At 31.9% G+C, this 21,955-nt stretch overlaps 2 protein-coding genes across 10 annotated transcripts; one reads left to right on the top strand and one right to left on the bottom strand.

The window, feature by feature from the left end:
* Positions 1-6,081: 6,081 nt before the first annotated feature.
* LOC112904588 (mediator of RNA polymerase II transcription subunit 22-like) lies at positions 6,082-6,928 on the bottom strand. 2 transcript variants are annotated; one of them, XM_025974947.1, is made up of 4 exons: positions 6,721-6,928; positions 6,441-6,654; positions 6,265-6,387; positions 6,082-6,190 (listed from the first exon to the last, which is right to left on the bottom strand). In XM_025974947.1, the coding sequence occupies exons 1-3, from the start codon at positions 6,821-6,823 to the stop codon at positions 6,282-6,284; spliced, it is 423 nt and encodes a 140-aa protein (XP_025830732.1). In that variant the 5' UTR covers positions 6,824-6,928; the 3' UTR covers positions 6,082-6,190; positions 6,265-6,281. The 2 variants fall into 2 exon arrangements, with proteins under 2 accessions (XP_025830732.1, XP_025830731.1); XM_025974946.1 differs by having other exon boundaries at positions 6,082-6,387; positions 6,721-6,927.
* A 93-nt stretch (positions 6,929-7,021) lies between these two features.
* LOC108743525 (spectrin alpha chain) lies at positions 7,022-21,427 on the top strand. Of its 8 annotated transcripts, none has more exons than XM_025974936.1 (34): positions 7,022-7,133; positions 7,821-8,094; positions 8,719-8,751; positions 9,372-9,507; positions 9,572-9,891; positions 9,948-10,149; positions 10,241-10,398; positions 10,466-10,772; positions 10,986-11,275; positions 11,333-11,621; positions 11,700-11,884; positions 11,939-12,251; positions 12,310-12,515; positions 12,577-12,804; positions 12,977-13,111; positions 13,318-13,578; positions 13,650-13,841; positions 13,926-14,162; positions 14,223-14,504; positions 15,165-15,206; positions 16,236-16,384; positions 16,494-16,689; positions 16,749-16,997; positions 17,051-17,652; positions 17,713-18,089; positions 18,147-18,497; positions 18,608-18,728; positions 18,842-19,061; positions 19,222-19,484; positions 19,638-19,661; positions 20,186-20,448; positions 20,518-20,688; positions 20,754-20,920; positions 21,148-21,427. In XM_025974936.1, exons 2-34 carry the CDS (start codon positions 7,846-7,848, stop codon positions 21,274-21,276), a joined length of 7,347 nt encoding a protein of 2,448 aa, XP_025830721.1. In that variant the 5' UTR covers positions 7,022-7,133; positions 7,821-7,845; the 3' UTR covers positions 21,277-21,427. The 8 variants fall into 8 exon arrangements, with proteins under 8 accessions (XP_025830721.1, XP_025830723.1, XP_025830724.1 ...); XM_018479098.2 differs by lacking the exon at positions 7,022-7,133 and adding an exon at positions 7,657-7,677 and having other exon boundaries at positions 21,148-21,276; XM_025974938.1 differs by lacking the exon at positions 8,719-8,751 and having other exon boundaries at positions 21,148-21,276.
* The last annotated feature ends 528 nt before the right edge of the window (positions 21,428-21,955 follow it).

Genomic DNA, 21,955 nt, shown 5'->3' with positions numbered 1-21,955 from the left:
TCTGAAATAGAATACAGGGTTTTCTAACTATAATTATTAAAAAAAAAAATAACTTTCGTTTATTACAATCTTATATATTTTTTTATAACGTAAAATTTGTATCAAAATATTTTATTTTAAAAATAATAAGTGTAAGTTGACATTGTGGAGGTTTATTTTTATTGAAAGTTAGTTAGGTGCTCCTAAATATTTCAACGAATTGTGATTTTGTAAAATACATTTGTTTACCAAATATGATGTATATAATGATCGTTCAATAAATAGATGTGTTGCTCTATAGAAATTTTTTTCTTTTTAAAAACCGTCGTTTTAAAAAAATCACATTCCTGAACTGTTGTTATTTATATTTAGGTACTTTGTACTTCGAACCGGGGAAGAAATACCCAAAACTGATTTTCGAAGGGTACGAGTTCATCATTGTGACAAGAAGTGATAATAAAACGTATTGGAGGTGCAATCAATTTCGTACTTTTAAATGCAAAAGTCGTCTAGCTACTTATGGGAGAACCGTTCAACTAAACAACAAACCCCATAATCATTCGCCTACCGCGAAGCAAAATAGTATAATGTTAAAATCTCAAGTTGTTAATATAGTTAGGAACAATCCCTCTTAATAATAATCAATAATTTGATTCAGATTATATTTTTTTTATGTTTGAATGTACGAATTATTGTAGTGTTGAATACTTTTAGCAACTAGTATATGATATTAGGTATATTAGTTTAAATTTACACTTACTTATAAATATGTAGGGCGAATATTGTATATTTTTATATCTAAAGGGTGCATATGAATCTGATATGATATGCAGCTTTAATAAATTTATAGTATTTAAAAATATTTGCATTGAGATAAATTAATGAACAGGTTTTTTAAAAACTATATTTTCATGTATCTATTAGTATGTATCACATAAAAACTGTATAAGCTTCATGTACATGACAGAATTATTTGGGATTTAAACAACTCCCCTATTTTGTAATCAAGGACTTGGAATAATGTTTTTTACAATAAATTTGCTTGTATTCGATTAGTAGTTAATTAGAAGAAAACTAGATATTTACTGATTGTAATTTTTTTTTCATTTAGGCATCTTGTACTTCAAATTAGGGAAGAAACATCCTACAATTATATTTGGTGGTTACGATTTTTTGTTGGAGAGCAGGAGCGATTCTAAAACTTGGTGGAGATGTAATCATCACATAAGATCTAAATGTAGATGTAGACTGGTGACTTTTGGAAGGAATGTCAAAGTTAATAGTGCTGTTCATAATCATCCTCCAAAACCATCTAACCCAGACGTTATTAAATTAACATCTCAAGTTGTAAATATCATTAGAGATGATAAAAAGTAAAAAGGCACAACACTAAACTGCATTGTACCATTACTATTATTGAAATAAACTTTATTCATGATTACTGTATTATTTTTTACCGAAAGAAAAAAGAAAATGACCTCAGTAATATATAAGAGCTTATTAATTTTTAATAGAAGCTTTTTGAAAGAACTTTTCAACTCGACGTGTACCGAATAGGCATTATAAGGGTAATATTTTAAGGTCCTGCCTAACGAACGGTGAAACTGAAATTTATTTATGTGCGTACTTATGTCTAATATCTTATCTTATCAATATTTTTATATTCAGGTGTATTGCACTTCGAGAAAGGGAAGAAAAATCCGAAAATTAACTTCGAGGGTTACGATTACGTGTGTGAAAAGCGTAATGAAAGAAGGACTTTATGGAGGTGTTGCAATTACCATAAGAATAAATGTAAAGCCCGAATTATGACTTATGGAAGGACATTGAAGTTAAACAAACAGTCACATAATCATTCACCTACTGTGAGGGAAAGTAATTCTAATTTTTGTTTATATACTCAAGTGGTAACCGTTATAAGGTCGAAATGAATTAGACTTATTCATTTGCAGTGACTTGTACATATAACTAATAAGTCATTAATTCTACGAAATGCTCACGCTAGAGAGGCTGATGGACGTCATGCTAATTGGGATTGATTATCTGAATCATTTATTACTGCTGAAGACTATTTTTAGGAGGAATAGTATTATTTACCCTTGATGGTGCAATAACAAGTCTAGAAATCTCATGCAATATCGAGTAGAAAATAACAAAATAAAATTGTAATTTTCTTGGGACTTCGGAAATGATGGAAATAGTTGAGCAGAAGTTTGTGAACTAAGAAAAGTGAAGAAAATTGCAGTTTACCATTCAAGATAGTGTCAGAGTTGAAAATGGCTATTGCCAGCAAATTTGTAAAAATTCAGACGATTTACAATGTACTTATAAAAAATGGTCCCAATAATACAAATTGTAATATTAAAATGTTACTATTGTAGTTTTACTCTAAGAATAATTATTGTATTAATACAGAATAATAAATTATTATACTTTACAAGTTGTTTTGTTACCGCTGAAGAGAATTTTATAGGACATTTTATTCAAATCTTTCTACATCACTTGAATTCACAAAGCACTGTCTGAACAACATTAACATTTACTATCGTTTTAAGTGAAATTTTGTGTTAAAGTATTTTCATTTTGTGACCAACACAGTGAGTTTCGACTTTTTGTTGCAGAACTTCCGGAATTTTTTAAAAGTATTTTACTTTAATAGCAAGCATTCTATGTCTTAAAAGTAGTTGATAATTTTTGCATCATATCTTTAGAGTATAAGATTCGTTTTAGAGAATACTTTAATCTTTCATATTGTTTTATATTCAGGTATGTTGTACATCGATCAGGGAAAGAAATATCCGAAAATAATATTCGAAAACCACGAATTCACATACCATCATATGAACAATAGCAGAACCTACTGGAGGTGCTGTCAGTATCCAAAGAGTAAATGCAAATCGCGACTTACAACGTTTGAAAGAACAGTTCGTTTCAATGGTGTACCCCACAATCATCAATTACTTCCCATTAAATCCGACATTTCACGTTTAAGAAGGCAAAAAGTGAACATTATGAGAGTCCAAAACAAATTCGAAAATGGCACACTCGAACTCACAAGCACAATATGAATCTATAGAATAAGAACTGTGTTTGAATTACTTTATTTTGTTTAATTTTTATTTTATCGATCTACGTATATACAGTATGTAATTTTAGTAGTTCTTTTGTAAAATATACTCTCTGTAATTGAATCCGTGTTTTGCATATGCGTTATGTAGGTAAATGTCTGTTATAATCGTTTCATAAAAGTTAAATATCATTTTTGATTTATTGTTAACTTCCATTTTCTATATATTACCGAATTAACGCTAATTTTGTTGAAATAAGTGTTTTTAATAATTTTTAGTTCGTTAATCAAATACTTATTCATAATACCCCTTTTGCAAGAAAAAAGAATGACAATCGGACTCATAAGCGGGGTAATACTTTTGTTACAACTTCGAAAGCTACAATGATTTGCCTTTACTGAGTAGGTTATCGATAAATAAAATAACTCAATGCATTTTTGTCTAACGCGTATTATTTTTTCAGAGATTGTGACCTTTATTCAAGGACCTCGACAGTTTCCTCAACTGTTGGTAAAAAACTACAAATATATTAAACACAGGAGTAGCCAAAAAGTGACATACTGGAAGTGCTACTTGTACGATGCTGGGACATGCAAAGCAAGGTGTACAATAGGATTTGACCAAACCATATATTTCTCAGGCATTCACACTCATCTGCCTGATATGAGCCATCAACACGCGCATATTTTAAGTCACGAAGTTTTAACTGTTGTTAGGGACAAAACATTCAGTATTAAATATGAAGATATTAAAGTATGGCCAAAATGTAAATAATAAACAAGAACTTAATAATAACCATTTTAAATACTCTGAAATTGTTGTTTTCAATTCCCAAACAAAATAATATCGCTTTTATAAAACGCATAAGAGATAATTATAAATTAATATGTGTAGTTAAAATTTAGGGTGTTTTATTCCTATTAGTTACTAATGTGATGGACAGATGGTCCCTGCGACCTAGTGTAAAGCGGGAGAAAAAGGGAGAAGGCCCTCTTCAGCCTGCTATTAGGAATGTGGGAATGGGTGGGAAAGTAGAATAAGATGGGCAAATAACACTATATTTCTAATTTCACTTAGCTTCAAATTAATTCCAAGGATTATATTTCAAAAACTAGAATAAATTTCAATTTTTACGACAAAAATATTGGTAAACAATATTTTAACGGACGTGTATATTATAGGTGTATTTATTTAATTATTTTCACTTTTTATTTATTAAGATTGTACTTATATATTTTTCGAAATAAAATTAAAATAATCCGGCTATTTTACTCAAACAGATCCATTATAAATTCAACATAGTTAAATGTGCAGTGGAAAAATGTGAAATCGTTTTTAAAACAGATATAGTCATTTGTTTTTAATTTTTTTAAAAGAAAACTAATTGTAAGTGTATGCCATAGTAATAGATAAATTGCGGTACGTGCCTACAATTAAATATTAAATAAAAAAAGCATGCTTAATTGGTGGATTAATCATATTTCTTTTACTATATTAGTAGATAATATTATTATTTTTCAAAACTTAAAAGTTGATATTAATTTGTTTAATTTCTGTGTTGCAGTTGCTATATTTTCCATGACAAGAAGAGGTCGGAAATGTTTGGTTTACGAAAATTACATTTATTACGCAAATCATCAGAAGAGCAATAGAATATTTTGGGTTTGTTCGGACTACTATAAAATCAAGTGCAGAGCCCGATGTGTATCAGATGTCAGAGGATTAATAATGCGATACAAATCTAATCATAGTCATCCACCACATACCGACAGAATTAAAGAAAAAATAAGTGGTGGTGATGTTACAAACGATATTGTTATGGGAGAAGATTATCCGGAGTACGAAATATTAAAGGTGGACGTGAATTAATTAATTAATTTTATATGTATACAATTATTTTCTCTGCAAACTGTGTTTTTTTTAACATTTGTACCATTCGTTAGTAATTATTATTTTAGTGTACTGTACATTAGACTAACTTACGAAAAATGTAAAATAAAACTTTTTAGGTCGATTATTCTATTTTTTGTTGTCTTTCGTAAATAGACTATTATTATTAAGTTTTAAGTTGTAACTTAATTGAAGTTTCCATTGCAGATTTTTACTTCGTTCAAAATTCAAGAGGCAAAGACTATTTAGTACACGAGAATTACTTATATTTTATGAATAGAAAAACAGAAGATGCTAAAAAGATTTTCTGGTTATGCTCCGATTATGCAAAGAATAAGTGCAAAAGTAGGTGTGTGACGAGTGGAAATAACATGGTCAAACCTCCAACCACCCCACACGATCATCCAACACATTGCAATAAAATCGAGTATATCAAAAGACATAAATATCTTCCTATGACAAATACAATGATCATGCAGTCTCAAACTATATTAACTGATCATCAGGACATCATCACAAGGTCGTCAGTTTAAAGACTGGATAAACACACACCTTTGTTTCATATCATAAGCATATTCCAAGAAAATTGAATGCCTGATTGCCCTTAACTATTTGTGAAAAGTAATCTAATGTGAATCTTCCTCTGCCCTGTAACACCTGTTTCTGCTTCTAGTATGTCTCTAGGTATCCCTTCATGTCTCAGGAGTTGTGCTACCATCCTATATCCTTATATTAATTCCCTAGTTTCTGTTCTGTCCACGTTTCGCATATATGCAGAGTCGTGCTCCAAATGTACACCCTTAATATTTTCTGAATTTCCCAATTAAACGTTCGCGACCATAGAAGATATTTCTTTTTGTTAAAAATGGTTCTAATATGCGCTACTATTCGTTTTATATCTACTCAAAGGGATAAGATAAATATTTTTTTTAAACTTTCCATTTTGACTATTAACTGTTATTGAGTGGGCCTTAAGAGCCAAAGAAAAAATAGGGCAATTTTAAGAAATAGTTTCCTTAGATTATTAACATAATTTTTATATTTATTCCTATTTTAAATAATTTAACAGTACCTAATGCTGACTTTAAAAAGAAGTTTGTAAAATTATTCATTATATTATTTTATGTTGGTCCAATAAAATCAATCTGACTTTATTTTTTTATTAATTAATGTAATTTACAAATATGTAAATGGGGCATGACAGCATTACTGGATAAATTAGATATCACGTTAATTGATAAGGTAAAATGACCCTTGAAAATGAAAAATTCAAATAAATACCCAGTGCCTAATGACATAAATTATTATAATGAATTTTTAATCTTACCAACAACAAAAGCCATGTTATTTATTTATACTATTATAGTATTCCTCTTCGAGATCATACAAATCGGCTGCCATATCGTCTCTAAGGGACATCAACTTCTGATCACACTCTGCCTGTTTTGTCCTGTTGGCAAATTGATTGAAAAACAAATTTAATTTATGTTTTTTAATCTTTACCTAAATAGCTTGGAGTTTTGCGTGATTGCTTCATTTACTGAAGGAAAGTCGTTCAATATAAGATACTGTTTTATATCAGATACTAATTTCATTAAGGATTCACCAGCTCTCACAATATTTGCTGCACGAACATGCATTTCATAAGTGTCTTGCTCACATCGAGTCATACGTGAAAGTTGTGTATCATGTTCTCCCTTGGCAAGCTTTACAATTTCTGTAAAATAGAATAAGTACATGGGACTCTTTTGAACTTTAATAAAACATTTTCAAAGTTACTAACCTTCAAAGTTTTCTAACATACTTTTTACGTCATCTTTTAGTCTTGTGCGATACGATTTTAATAAGGCTTCTTTACTTTGAGGAAGACTTCTATTCATAGACATTATTAGTTATGTAAAATAAGTGAATAAAATAAATATAAATTAAATAATATAGTCGCTCAAATTTAGGGTTATAATAATTTTTTCTTCTTTTTCTCTATTTATAACCATAGATAATTTATAACTTTCACGTTATAAGGAACATTTAGCCAATACAGCATTGTAATGTGAAGTGGACAGTTGTGTGTATGTTGTCAGGTTCAGTTGAGTGATCTATGGTTGAGTGATTGCTAGAAGTACGAATAAGTGGGTTGAAATATTTTACGATTAGTGAAAGAGTGAATAATTGTATTAAAACTGATCGAATTAAAAGGTAGATAATTTATGATTACAGTAATATAGTTTTAATTAATTGTACTTTTAATTGGTTATTTAATTATCATCTTTAAACAATTTATGGCCACCACACCCAAGTTTTTCTACAGTTTGTCGCTGATGTTGAATCGTAGTACATTTTTAATAAAAATAACTGTATACCTTTAAATAACGTAAAATGCTTTCTCAAAAATGCTGCATTCTATAATATTTTGAAAGTAGCAATAAAATACATGAAATCCTAAAACATAGATATCTGCTGTAAGTTTCAATTAGTTTAATAAAAGCTATTGCTTTATAGTACTGCAGCAAAATGCAACAAAATATTGATCAAGTTATTCTATTAGGTCAATCAATAGTAGAATTCTTTACCCAAGTTTTTATTTCTTATTCAGTCTTCAAATACCGACCTACATATTCAGATGGGCATGGAAGGTATTATGTCATACCTAATTTTATTTGCCCATCCCATTGATTAGATTGAAACTGTTAAGTATTAGTAATTGTAGTACTTAGTTATTCATGATGTGACTTGAAATTTGGTAGTATTTTTTGTTTAATCTTAATATTATACAAGTTTTATTGTGAATTTTATAAATGCCTACCTACTTATTTAATTACTTTTTGGAATTTAAAATATTTCAGTCAGTATGAATTAAAACAATTACATTTTTCATTGCATTAGATAGAAGAAGATTGTAAATGAAACCATGGAGCAGATTCCACCCCCCAAGGAAATAAAAATTTTGGAAACAGCAGAAGACATCCAGGAAAGGCGTCAACAGGTTTTGACTCGTTATGATAATTTCAAAGCTGATGCCAGAGCTAAAAGAGAGAAACTTGAAGATTCTCGTAGATTCCAGTACTTTAAAAGAGATGCAGATGAGCTAGAATCATGGATTTTAGAAAAACTTCAAGCAGCTAGTGATGAGAGCTACAAAGATCCTACCAATTTGCAGGTAAAGTATATTTTTTAATTAATCAATGATCCTACAAGGAAGTTAAAAAGTATTAAAAATTTAATTTTGCGTATATTATAGTTTGTTAGCAAAAAATGTATTTTTTTAAATAATCAGGATATCATATATCATATAATCATTTATAATTAATGATTCATCTAATTTAAAATATGTTCAATTTAATCAATTAATGTCATTATATAATAAATACTGGAATTGCCTTTTGTGTCCAATCATTTCTATAAATTAAACTGTTTTGAGGGCAAGGTCAGTATGGTTTAACTTTACAGGATTTGATAATTTTAATTTACAGCAAAGAATAAATAAAATCGACATTATACAGTCACATAAAATCAACTTGAATGTATTGGACCCCTATTAAAAGTTTCTTTTAAGTTTATTCAATTCTGAATCGTGTAATAACTTGTCATCTTCTGCTCTACTGTGTTATATATTATAATATAATAATTTTTCAAAAGCTATGGTGACTTATGGACAGGGAATTTATTTTTCACATCGGTTTAACTATTGTAATTATTCTTTCACTTTTTCAATTTGATCTTTGCGCAAAGTTAAATTGTGTTGAATTGAAAATTGTTGCTTAAACTTTAGGTATTTTTGTAGATCTACAAAACACATGATGCTTCGGTTTATATGGTATGTTTATTAGGTTGTTTTAGAGGCTTGTGATAATACCTTTTGCCACATTAATTCCTTGCTTAATGGTTTTTTATCACATCTTAATTCCTAAAATCAATCAAATCAAAAAATTACATAATCAGTAATACATGTATAATATAATTAACCAAAACATTTTAATGTTCTCATGACCAGTCCTTTTTTGCAATTGTAAGACAAAATGCAATGTAAATGTATTCCTTTTAATACCTCAATAAGGGGTACTGTTCAATTTTTAATTGCAAACATTTATTTTATGAGTTGTCTACATAATTACTATTCCAATAAATAAACAATACCTATTATGTTAGGTACTACATGTCTGTGTGTAGAGTTTTTATATATAATATAAATAATGTAAATAGCTTTAGTGGTGTAATTTAATGTACATATTCCAATTTAATCATAAAGCTGACAAAATTATCCTGAATCTTTTTTTGACTTATTTTCAAAGACAGACTTACAGTTTTTATATTAACAAATATTTGCTTTAATAAAGTGTTTATATTCCTGTTTTCATACACTTAACTGTGTTTTTTCATTGCTAATGTTGTTGTTTTTTTTAAACTATGCTTCCTAGTTGTGCTTTTTTATTTTAGGCAAAAATTCAAAAACATCAAGCATTTGAAGCTGAAGTATCAGCTCATAGCAATGCGATTGTTGTGTTGGATAGAACCGGCCAAGACATGATTAATCATAATCATTTTCAATCAGAGACCATCAGAAAGCGTTTAGGTATGCGGTTGTTCAAATGAAAACCGGACTTATTCTTTTTAATGAAATAAAAATGTAATTTTAGAGGAACTTCACCGATTATGGGAACAGCTCTTGTCGAAGTTGGCGGAGAAGGGAATGAAACTTCAGCAAGCCTTGGTTCTCGTCCAATTTTTAAGACAATGTGACGAGGTAATGTTTTGGATCAACGATAAAGGCGCGTTTTTAACTACAGAAGAGTTTGGCCACGACTTAGAGCATGTGGAAGTTTTACAACGTAAATTCGACGAGTTTCAAAAGGATATGAACTCTCAAGAATACCGTGTCACCGAAGTTAATGAGATGGCAGAGAAACTTCTTCTTGATGGTCATCCTGATCGAGACACAATTATTACACGGAAAGATGTAAGTTTGAAAGTTAATATCATTAAAATCAGTAGTTTTGTACCACTATTTCGCAGGAGTTAAATGCTGCTTGGCAACGTTTGAAACAAATGGCCGTTATGCGACAAGAAAAATTATTTGGGGCTCATGAAATTCAAAGATTCAACAGGGATGCTGACGAAACTGTCGCCTGGATTGCCGAGAAAGATGTGGTTTTGTCTTCTGACGACTACGGAAGGGATTTGGCAAGTGTACAAACACTTCAAAGAAAACACGAAGGTAACTAAAAACCTACTTTAGAGCTATTTAGTGATTGTTTGCCTATATTTTTGTAAAGTTTAAAGATGTGTATATTATTGGACATTTGTAGGAGTTGAACGAGATTTGGCTGCTCTGGAAGACAAAGTTTCCACATTGGGACAGGAAGCTGACAGGCTGTGTGGCATTCATCCTGATCATGCACAGCAAATACAGGCTAAAAGGGCAGAGATTGAAGCATACTGGGAGAGATTAACAGCCAAAGCTAAAGTATGCTAGCAGACATTATATAAAATAGTTTAATATTAACTAATTTTTCCTTTTTTTTTTTTAACAGGAAAGACGTGAAAAATTAGATGAGTCCTATTTCTTGCACCGTTTCCTTGCTGATTTTCGTGATTTGGTTTCATGGATCAACGACATGAAGGCAATCATTTCTGCAGACGAATTAGCCAAAGACGTTGCAGGCGCCGAAGCGTTGCTTGAGCGTCATCAGGAACATAAAGGAGAGATTGACGCACGCGAAGACAGTTTTGCAGCTACCACAGAAGCTGGAAAGCAACTACTTGATAAGGGACACTATGCAGCTGATGAAATCAAAGACAAACTTTCTCAATTGGCATCAGACAAAAATTCTCTTTTAGGTAAAGACAGTTACATATATATTAAACAGTTAGTAAGTGTTTGTATGTATCCACTAAATAATTCGATTGTATAGAACGCTTATTGGAAATAATTTTTAGTTTTGCTAGTTATTTGTCTTTTCTAAATATATGCAGGGTTATTAAAAATAATCTATCTTTGTGTATGTTGTGTTGAATTTAATATAATTTTAAAAAATCAATTTTTTCTCACAGCCCTCTGGGAAGAAAGGCGCATTCTGTACGAACAATGCATGGACTTGCAGCTCTTTTATCGTGATACTGAACAAGCAGACACATGGATGGCAAAACAGGAGGCTTTCTTGTCGAACGAGGACCTTGGCGACTCGTTAGATTCAGTTGAAGATCTCATCAAGAAACATGAAGATTTTGAAAAGTCATTAGCAGCTCAAGAAGAAAAAATCAAAGCCTTAGACGAATTTGCAACAAAACTGATTGATGGTGAACATTATGCAGCAGACGATGTGGCTCAACGTAGAGCAATGGTATTTATTGTTCAATTAACTTTTTTTTCTTTCATTAGTGACATTCATTTTTTATAGTTGTTGGAGCGTCGTTCAGCTCTGAAAGAAAAATCTGCCCTGCGTCGTGCAATTTTGGAAGATGCCTACAAATTACAACAGTTTGAAAGAGACTGCGATGAGACAAAGGGTTGGATCAACGAAAAATTAAAGTTCGCTACTGATGAAAGCTATCTGGACCCTACAAATTTGGGTGGAAAAGTACAGAAGCACCAAAATTTCGAACAGGAATTGAACGCGAATAAAAGTCGCATGGAAGAAATCACTTCAACAGGACAAGAACTTATTGAAGCTCGTCATTATGCGTCTCGTAAGTTTGTGATCAAATTAAATAAAAGAACTCACATAAAAAGAGAATGAAATATATTTTTTTTAATTCGATTTTTAGCTCAAATCCAGAGTCGTATGGAAGAAATTGTAAACCTTTGGGAAACACTGGTCCAAGCAACAGACAAGAAGGGATCGAAACTGCAAGAAGCAAGTCAACAACAGCAGTTCAATCGCACTGTTGAAGACATTGAACTTTGGCTGTCAGAAATTGAAGGCCAACTCATGTCTGAAGATTACGGAAAGGTCAGTCATTGATTGTATATTTGTTTTCTAATTGCATAATAAGAATTGTTGCAGGATTTGACATCAGTACAAAATCTACAGAAGAAGCATGCTCTCTTGGAGGCCGATGTTGGTTCGCATCAGGATAGAATCGAAGCTATAAAGGCGGCTGCACAACAGTTTATTGAACGGGGTCATTTTGATGCAGACAATATCGGTTCGAAACAAAAAGCACTCTGCGATCGCTATGCAGCTTTGCAAACGCCAATGGCAATAAGGAAACAGCGTCTTCTGGATTCGTTACAGGTTCAGCAATTATTTAGGGATATCGAAGACGAGGAGTCGTGGATTAGAGAGAAAGAACCAGTAGCTGCAAGCACCAATAGAGGTAAGAAAGTAAAATAAAATCCTGTTTATCAAGTCGAATTACCTAATATTGTTTTTAGGTCGTGACTTAATTGGAGTTCAAAACTTAATAAAGAAGCACCAGGCTGTTTTGGCAGAAATAAACAATCACGACAGTCGAATCACTGCCGTGGTGGAAGCTGGCAAACAGATGATGGAAGATGAACACTTTGCAAGTGATGAAATCAGAAATCGAGTTACGACCTTACAAGATCATTGGAACCACCTCAAAGACAAGGCCAATCAGGTATTTACAATATTTCACTTAAAATTCGTACTGTTGTATGACAATTCAAATTTTTTAATAGAGGAAACAAGATTTGGAAGATTCCCTTCAAGCCCACCAATATTACGCAGATGCAAATGAAGCTGAATCGTGGATGAGGGAGAAAGAACCGATAGTTAGCAGTACCGATTATGGTAAGGATGAGGATTCCTCAGAAGCTCTTCTTAAAAAGCATGAAGCCCTCATGAGTGATCTCTTGGCTTTTGGAAACACAATTGAAGCCTTGAAAGAACAAGCACAATCGTGCAGAGTGAGTTTGTGTTTTATTTGTTTTTATTTAAGTCATTAAACTATAGGTATATATGTATAATTATACATATAGGAAATAAAACTAGTTTGTTTTATTAAACTTGATAATTTTTTAAAATCTGTAATTTCGTAGTTATCATAAAACAACACATTTTGATATTGCCTTTTTTCAGCAACAAGAACCCCCAGTTGTTGATGTAACTGGTAAAGAAGCAGTGGTTGCACTTTATGATTACACAGAAAAGTCACCTCGAGAAGTATCCATGAAAAAGGGCGATTTACTTACTCTTCTTAATTCTAATAACAAGGTTAGTTATAAATTATTTATTTTAATTTTACAGTGGAATAAGTTTGATTTTTGGTGTATTTCAGTTGTTTAAATAAAACCCTTTAAAGTTCAAATGTCAATAAAGAAGTTTAATATTAAAGATCTCATTTATTCACTTCAAACGAATTTAAATGTCATCTGTTTTGTTTGTTTACTTCGCAAATAATTGATTAAAAATATTTGTAGGATTGGTGGAAAGTTGAGGTGAATGATCGTCAAGGATTTGTGCCAGCAGCTTACGTAAAGAAAGTTGAGGCAGGATTGACTGCTTCCCAACAAAACTTGGTTGACAACAATTCAATTCCGGCTCGTCAAGCCCAAATTAACGGCCAGTACGACCACCTTTTGGATTTAGCACGTGAACGACAAAAAAAACTTAACGAGACCGTAAAAGCTTACGTTCTTGTACGTGAAGCAGCAGAATTATCTAATTGGATAAAAGATAAGGTATGTTTTTTATTTTATTCAAACATACTAATGAGTGAGTTTAATTAATACGCGTTTTGTTTTCTCTTTAGGAAATGCATGCACAAGTACAAGATGTTGGTGAAGATTTGGAACAGGTAGAAGTGATGCAAAAGAAATTTGACGATTTTCAAGCCGATCTTAAAGCCAACGAAGTTCGCTTGGCTGAAATGAACGAAATTGCTATGCAACTTGTTTCTTTGGGACAAACGGAGGCTGCGCTTAAGATCCAAACCCAAATCGAGGTAAGTAAACTATTATTTTTGAAGTAAAAAATATTTTTTTTTTTCGTATAATTTTCTCATTTTTTTTTATTTTTATTTTACCAGGATCTTAACAACAAGTGGAGTTCTTTGCAACAATTGACATCAGAAAGGGCTACTCAATTGGGTTCTGCCCATGAAGTGCAGCGATTCCATCGTGACGTCGACGAAACAAAAGATTGGATTCAAGAAAAGGACGAAGCCCTTAATAATGACGACCTTGGTAAGGACTTGAGAAGTGTACAAGCCCTTCAACGAAAACACGAAGGACTTGAAAGAGATTTGGCAGCTTTAGGCGATAAGGTAATGCATACACCTAGTTTGAATTGTTCAATTGAGATGTTAATTTTGTATTTTGAACAGATTAAACAACTGGACGAAATCGCCAATCGTTTGATGCAAACTCATCCAGAATCTGCTGAACAGACTTATATCAAACAAACAGAAATTAACGAACTGTGGACACAACTCACGGCTAAAGCTACAAGTCGCAAAGAAAAATTACTAGACGCTTACGATTTACAAAGATTCTTGAGCGACCATCGCGATTTGCTCGCTTGGATAAGTTCCATGCTAGGTTTGGTTAGTTCTGAAGAGTTGGCCAACGATGTAACTGGAGCAGAGGCATTGATTGAAAGACATCAGGTTAGTTCTTGTTATTTTTTTATTTATGTGTGCAATAATAAGTTACGAATAAGAAGGTATATATTTTATTTCTCCCAAAAGTTGGTTCTAGTTTGGAACACTGTTTAAATTTCGTTTTTATCATATGTAGTAAAATTGTTCTTATGTCTATTTATTCTAACAACAGTTGTATTGTTTTATCTGACGTCTTTTTTAAATATTAAATATTAATAGAAATAATTAATTCTGATTACAATTCTTTGTGAAATTTTGAAACAGTGTCCATTTGCAGTTTTTTTAACTTATTTGAGAAATTAATCAATTACAGTTTCTTAATTTAACGTCCTATCATAATGAAAGACGTTAAAGAAAACAGAATTTTTGCAAAGAATTAAGTTGTATATTTTTTTTAAAGTAATTTTGGGACATTATGTACATATAATGTGCATTCAACATTACTAATTATATTATAATTTTCTATTTTCATAATGCAGTGGTTATTATTTCAAAGATATTAATAGTACAATTGAGTGAGTTTTATATATGCATTTTTAACAAGAGGACTGTAGCTTTTGGTAGGTTTGCATATTGTTTTTTGGTGTTTATATATTTTTTTAATATAGTACATCGTCTTTTTTTATATGTAATCTGACATGGGTTTTTACTTGTTTTTTACTACAGAACTACAGGGCTGAAATAGATGCACGTTATGGAATCCCACAGGTACTGCATGATAGCAGTGCTATTAAATCTTGAATTACTAATAAAATTTTTAGATAACGAGAAGTCTTTGTTGTATTCTACTAACAACTAAACAAAGCACATGCTATAGCACAAAATATATAATATTGCAATAGGTTTATACACTTTTAGTGTTGTCAAGTGTGCAATATAAACAGTTTTATTTTTTTACGAAGAATTAGAGAAAGTGTGATTTTTTATAAGCAATTTCTTTTAAAATGGAAAACTGTTTTGTCATTTTTCAAAATTTAAGAAGAGGGCAAGCACTTACAGACAGAAATGTTTCTTAATTTAAGTAATTACCAGGAATTATTATGATGAATAATAATAAAGGTTGAAATAATATTAACTTCGAGAACAAACACAAAGTTGAAGTTACAAAATTGTTTATTAAGGACTCAATAATCCACACTGTAACTTTCTCAGGAGGAACAAATACTAAAAGTGTATTGGTATTTCTTTTACCTGAAGAAACCACTTTGTGGCGAAATATCATAATGGTCTTTAACAAACTGTTTTGTAACTTAAACTTTCATTTATTGTAGAATTACAAGAGTTAAATGGTATTCTTAATGTAGTCGTCGATAATACGTAAAGTCGTGTTTACTGAATTAATTAAAAAGGAGAAGACATTTATATAATGATACTGAATATTTTTTTATGTAAGAGTATTTAACAGTAATTGTGTTTTAAATGCATCAACACGATGCCATTTAATAAACAATTTTCTGTTTAATCTCTTGTTATACTGGAACGTATATAGTATTTTAAATTTTGAAGAGAAAGGTAAACTATATAGTCATTTTTTTTTATTTGTTCTTGTCAGATAGGTAATTTTCTAAAAAGAGTTCGTGAAGCTAAGCTGCCTATACCGTTAGCAGTTTGAGATTTACACGTTTTAACTAATTGTTTATAGCAAAGCACTGCTTATTCATGGTGTATTACAATTTGTTGTGTTAGTTATTTTTTTTTATGTAGCAAAATTAGGTTAAAAATGTTTGTTCTCATTAGGAACATCGAACAGAAATCGACGCTAGAGCAGGTACGTTTCATACTTTGGAGCAATTTGGACAACAGTTACTGTCATCCAATCATTATGCCAGTCCAGAAATACAAGAGAAATTGGAACAGTTAAACAAAGCACGAGAAGAACTTGAAAGGTACGTTAACAGTTTTCCTTTTGTTTTTGCAAATTTTGAAAGTGAGACAATCTATTTGTTTTTGTTTGTAATAATAATACAAGATGTTTCATTGGACACGTTTTTGCAGAGCTTGGATTGAACGTCGTGTACAACTGGATCAAAATTTGGATTTGAATCTTTTCTATCGCGATTGCGAACAAGCAGAAAACTGGATGTCCGACAGAGAAGCATTTTTAGCTTCTGAAGAAGTTGATTCAAAAGGTGACAATGTAGAAGCCCTTATTAAAAAACATGAAGATTTCGACAAAGCCATCAATGCCCACGTAAGAATACTTTCTATTCTCATTCACATGTTCTTTAATGATATTTCTTTCTATCTTAGGAGGAAAAAATCGCTGCTTTACAAACTTTAGCCGATCAGTTGATATCGAATGGTCACTATGCTTCCGGCGAAATCGACAACAAGCGTAATCAAGTTCTTGACCGTTGGCGTCACTTGAAAGACGCTCTTATTGAAAAGCGATCGAAATTAGGAGAAAGCCAAACTCTTCAACAATTTTCAAGGGATGCTGACGAAATCGAAAATTGGATTGCAGAAAAATTGCAACTTGCTACCGAAGAAAGTTACAAGGTAAATATTATTGTTTGTAACGACTACAGTAGTTTAATTGTAATTACATTTAGGATCCGGCTAATATCCAATCAAAACACCAAAAACATCAGGCATTCGAAGCTGAACTGGCGGCCAACGCTGACCGTATTCAATCTGTACTAGCCAATGGCGAAAACTTGATTGATAAGCGTCAATGCGCAGGATCGGAAGAAGCTGTTCGTAAACGTTTAGAATCGATCGCGGAACAGTGGGAATTTCTCACACAGAAAACAACCGAAAAATCTATGAAGCTTAAGGAAGCGAATAAACAACGCACTTACATTGCTGCCGTCAAAGATTTGGACTTCTGGTTGGGCGAAGTTGAAAGCTTATTGACTAGTGAAGATGCCGGAAAGGATTTAGCATCGGTGCAGAACCTGATGAAAAAACACCATCTTGTTGAAGCTGACATTCAAGCACATGAAGATCGTATTAAAGATATGAACGATCAGGCAGATTCTTTGATTGAAAGTGGCCAATTCGATACTGCAAGTATCCAAGAGAAACGACAATCGATTAACGAACGTTACGAACGAATTAAGAATTTGGCAGCTCACAGACAGGCTCGGCTAAACGAAGCTAACACATTACATCAATTCTTCAGAGATATCGCTGATGAAGAGTCCTGGATAAAGTAAGTTGCTTTAGAGAATTAAGATTTTAGAACTTTATAAACTTTTTCTCTTCATTTTAGGGAAAAGAAGCTTTTAGTTGGGTCCGACGACTATGGTCGCGATTTAACAGGTGTCCAAAATTTGAAAAAGAAACACAAGCGCCTTGAAGCTGAACTTGCATCCCATGAACCGGCTATCCAAGCAGTTCAAGAAGCAGGCGAAAAATTAATGGATGTCTCAAATTTGGGTGTGCCTGAAATCGAGCAAAGGCTCAAGGCATTGAATCAGGCCTGGGCTGAATTGAAACAACTGGCTGCTACCAGAGGACAAAAATTGGACGAATCGCTAACTTACCAACAGTTCTTGGCCAAAGTCGAAGAAGAAGAGGCTTGGATTAGTGAAAAGCAACAGTTGTTGGGCGTCGAAGATTATGGAGATACCATGGCAGCAGTACAAGGTAAGAATAAAAAACAAACACTTGAGGTAGGCACAGAAAATTTAATTTACTTTATAGGCCTTTTGAAGAAACACGACGCCTTCGAGACTGACTTCCAGGCACACAGTGAACGTTGCCGAGACATTACCGAAGCTGGGAAGAAGTTGATCACTGATGGTAACCATCATGCGGACAGTATTGAACAACGTTGCCAACAGCTGCAGAGTAAACTCGACAACTTGGCGGCTTTAGCTGCTAGACGCAAGGCCAAATTGGTGGACAATTCGGCTTATCTGCAATTTATGTGGAAAGCAGACGTTGTTGAAAGCTGGATAGCCGACAAGGAAAGCCACGTGAAGAATGAAGAATATGGCAGGGATTTGTCGAGCGTACAAACTCTTTTAACTAAACAAGAAACATTCGATGCAGGTAAGCCTTACTTTAAAAAAATACTGATAGGCACTGTTTACTAAAATTATAATAACGCCGTAGTCAGTCTTAAACTATTTCTTGGATTTTTTAAAATATTTATTTTACAGGTCTCACCGCCTTTGAACATGAAGGTATTCAAAATATAACAGCTCTTAAAGATCAACTAATAGCCGCAAAACATGATCAAAGCAATGCAATTTTACAAAGACATGCCGATGTTATTGCCAGGTAATTTTTAAAAGTGTTGCGGCATTAAAAAGTTATTTTATTTGAATATGAAAATGTCGTAGCCAATCTATACATTATTAAGTTCCAAAATTTATTTATTTTTTTTAATTTAGATGGCAGAAATTGCTTGCCGATTCTGATGCCCGCAAACAACGACTTTTACGTATGCAAGAGCAATTCAGGCAGATTGAGGAATTATTCCTTACTTTTGCCAAGAAAGCATCTGCCTTCAACTCCTGGTTCGAGAATGCTGAAGAAGATTTGACCGATCCTGTTCGTTGCAATTCTATTGAAGAAATCAAAGCTTTAAGAGAGGCTCACGCTCAGTTTCAGGTAGGTAGATAATACATAAACTGGTTTAATAAAACTTTAGGAATTCTGATAGAGAAATAAGTACATAGTTCTGAATATTTTTACTTACAAGTAACTTCCTGTTTAGCACATTATTAAAAAATTAATTTCGTTTTCTTAAAATTTCCCTTTATTATTACAGGCTTCTTTGTCGAGTGCACAAGCAGATTTTGAAGCACTTGCCGCTCTTGATCAGAAGATCAAGAGTTTCAATGTGGGTCCAAATCCGTACACCTGGTTTAATATGGAGGCTCTCGAAGAGACATGGCGCAATTTGCAAAAGATTATAGCTGAACGTGATGTTGAATTGACAAAGGAGGCACAACGTCAAGAAGAGAACGACAAATTACGAAAGGAATTTGCTAAACACGCAAATGCTTTCCACCAGTGGCTAACAGAGACTCGGTAAGAACAATTTATTTAATGTTTTATGGTAAATATTAATTTCTAGTGGTAGAAATTTAAGTTACGTTTGATACAAATTTCATTTACTTGTTTAATTGTTTAGTATTTTGGAGAATGACAGAAATTAATTACATACTTAAATTATATTTTCAGTTACAAGATTCTTGGTTGGGATGGGTAATTATTGTGTGTGACCGCTTTTAATATGTTTTTTATAATATTTTCCTTAATATTTTAACTCCCTTTCATTATCAACCAGAATGTAACAAATCGGTGTATATTACTAGTAGTATATGCTTGATGTTTTCATAATTAACAAATACTATACTAATTTTTGTTTTTATTAAAACAACAGATTTTTTTCATATTAAACTAATTCAATACAAAACTGTGATCCTATTACATTATTAATTTTTACGTTTCTTATTTTGAAACCTTTATATATCTGTATTTTTTTACTGTTTATTTTTCAATTTTTTTATTACTTAAGCATTTTGTTTTTGGTGGTTGCGAAAATTTTTCAACTAATCGTAAATTATAAAACAGTGAAAATTTACTCAAATTATTGTACTACTAACAATTTACACTACTGGTCAAGAATGCAATTGTTTTGTGTAATAATTCCTGGCAACTTATTTAAATACAATTTTATTTATGTTTAGAAGTCCAATGACGTTTATTTATTTCTTTTCTTTATGTAGTACTTCAATGATGGAAGGTTCAGGTTCATTGGAACAACAACTTGAGGCAACAAAACGTAAAGCAGCCGAGGTCAGGGCACGTCGTTCAGATTTGAAGAAAATCGAAGATCTTGGGGCTATTCTTGAGGAACACCTTATCCTGGACAATCGTTACACCGAGCATTCTACCGTAGGGCTTGCACAACAGTGGGATCAGCTTGATCAATTAGGCATGAGAATGCAGCACAACCTTGAACAGCAAATACAGGCACGCAATCAGTCGGGTAAGTTCAGAATTATCAATTTTAAATATTTATAACAACGTATAATTTAATTACTGTTTATTTGAATAGGTGTAAGTGAAGATGCTCTGAAGGAGTTCTCGATGATGTTCAAGCACTTTGACAAGGAAAAATCTGGAAAATTGAACCACCAAGAATTTAAGTCCTGTCTTCGTGCACTTGGTTACGATTTACCAATGGTGGAGGAAGGTCAACCAGATCCTGAATTTGACGCTATACTTGGTAATTAATATATTCTTCTATTCCCGTTTTAAATATGTGTAATTTTCTATTTATCATTTTTACAGACGTGGTAGATCCTAATCGGGATGGGTACGTTTCATTACAAGAGTACATGGCGTTCATGATAAGTAAAGAAACTGAAAATGTTCAAAGTTCTGAAGAGATAGAGAAAGCGTTTAGAGCGATAACAGCTGGAGACCGTCCTTACGTCACCAAGGAAGAGTTATATGCCGTAAGTTTCCCATGTTCAATGTATTGTTTGTAGTTTATTTTTTTCATTCATGTTAAAACACAAAGGTGAACATTAAATTGTGAGATTATCTTTTCGTCTAAATACTTTAGATACTATTGAAGTTTATATTTTTCAGATGTATATTATGAATTTAATTTATTAATTTACGCCGATATGTTTTCGGGATATGCGTCGATTCAAATTTAAATTTCGATTATAATTTTTAGAATCTTACAAAGGAGATGGCAGATTATTGTGTAGCTCGAATGAAACCGTATGTGGAGCCAAAAACAGAAAGACCTATTGCAGGTGCTCTCGATTACATGGAATTTACAAGGACTCTCTTCCAGAATTAAATCTAGAAGGCTTTATTCATTTTAAGTATCTATTTAATTTCTCAATTTTTTAATATATACTTCATATTACTTATGTTGTATTTAAGTATTCGTTTATGTACGGTATTTTCCTTCTATTAAATTTTCCACGTAACCATTTCACTGCACTGAATATTATGGCATTATTTATATTATTTTGCAGCTTTTAATATTACTGCGTGTCTTTTCATAGGTGTGAGGCAGCTTTTATAATTAAGAAAAAATTATAAAGTAATTAAAGAAAAACAGTAATTATTATATATGCTTGCTTAGTTTTGCTTGCAGGTGTTTGTGTTTAATTACAAAAAAAATAAATAATTGATTACTGTAGTGGAAAGATATATGTTGTCTTTATGTGTTTATTGCAAAATCAATAAAATATTTAATTAGTGATTTTGAATTTTTTGTAGTTGATTAAGTATACACCAATTTTATTGAATAAGAGTTGCAAATTATAGTTGAGAGAATTATCGGGACATTTTACTAACAGGTGGAGCACTGATAATTTTGTTTTATTTTTATGTAATTGTGAAATGAATTTAGCAATTAGAAGTTCTCGATGCATCGCTCGATGATCTTATTCAAATGTATCCATATTATTTGTCATGTAGTTAGTGGCATAATGAATTTTTTTGATGTTTTTCACGCGAAAATTTCAAAA

The sequence above is a fragment of the Agrilus planipennis genome, unplaced genomic scaffold, assembly GCF_000699045.2.
Source record: "Agrilus planipennis isolate EAB-ADULT unplaced genomic scaffold, Apla_2.0 scaffold19, whole genome shotgun sequence".
Classification (NCBI taxonomy): domain Eukaryota; kingdom Metazoa; phylum Arthropoda; class Insecta; order Coleoptera; family Buprestidae; genus Agrilus; species Agrilus planipennis.
This window is presented reverse-complemented; position numbering and strand designations above follow the sequence as displayed.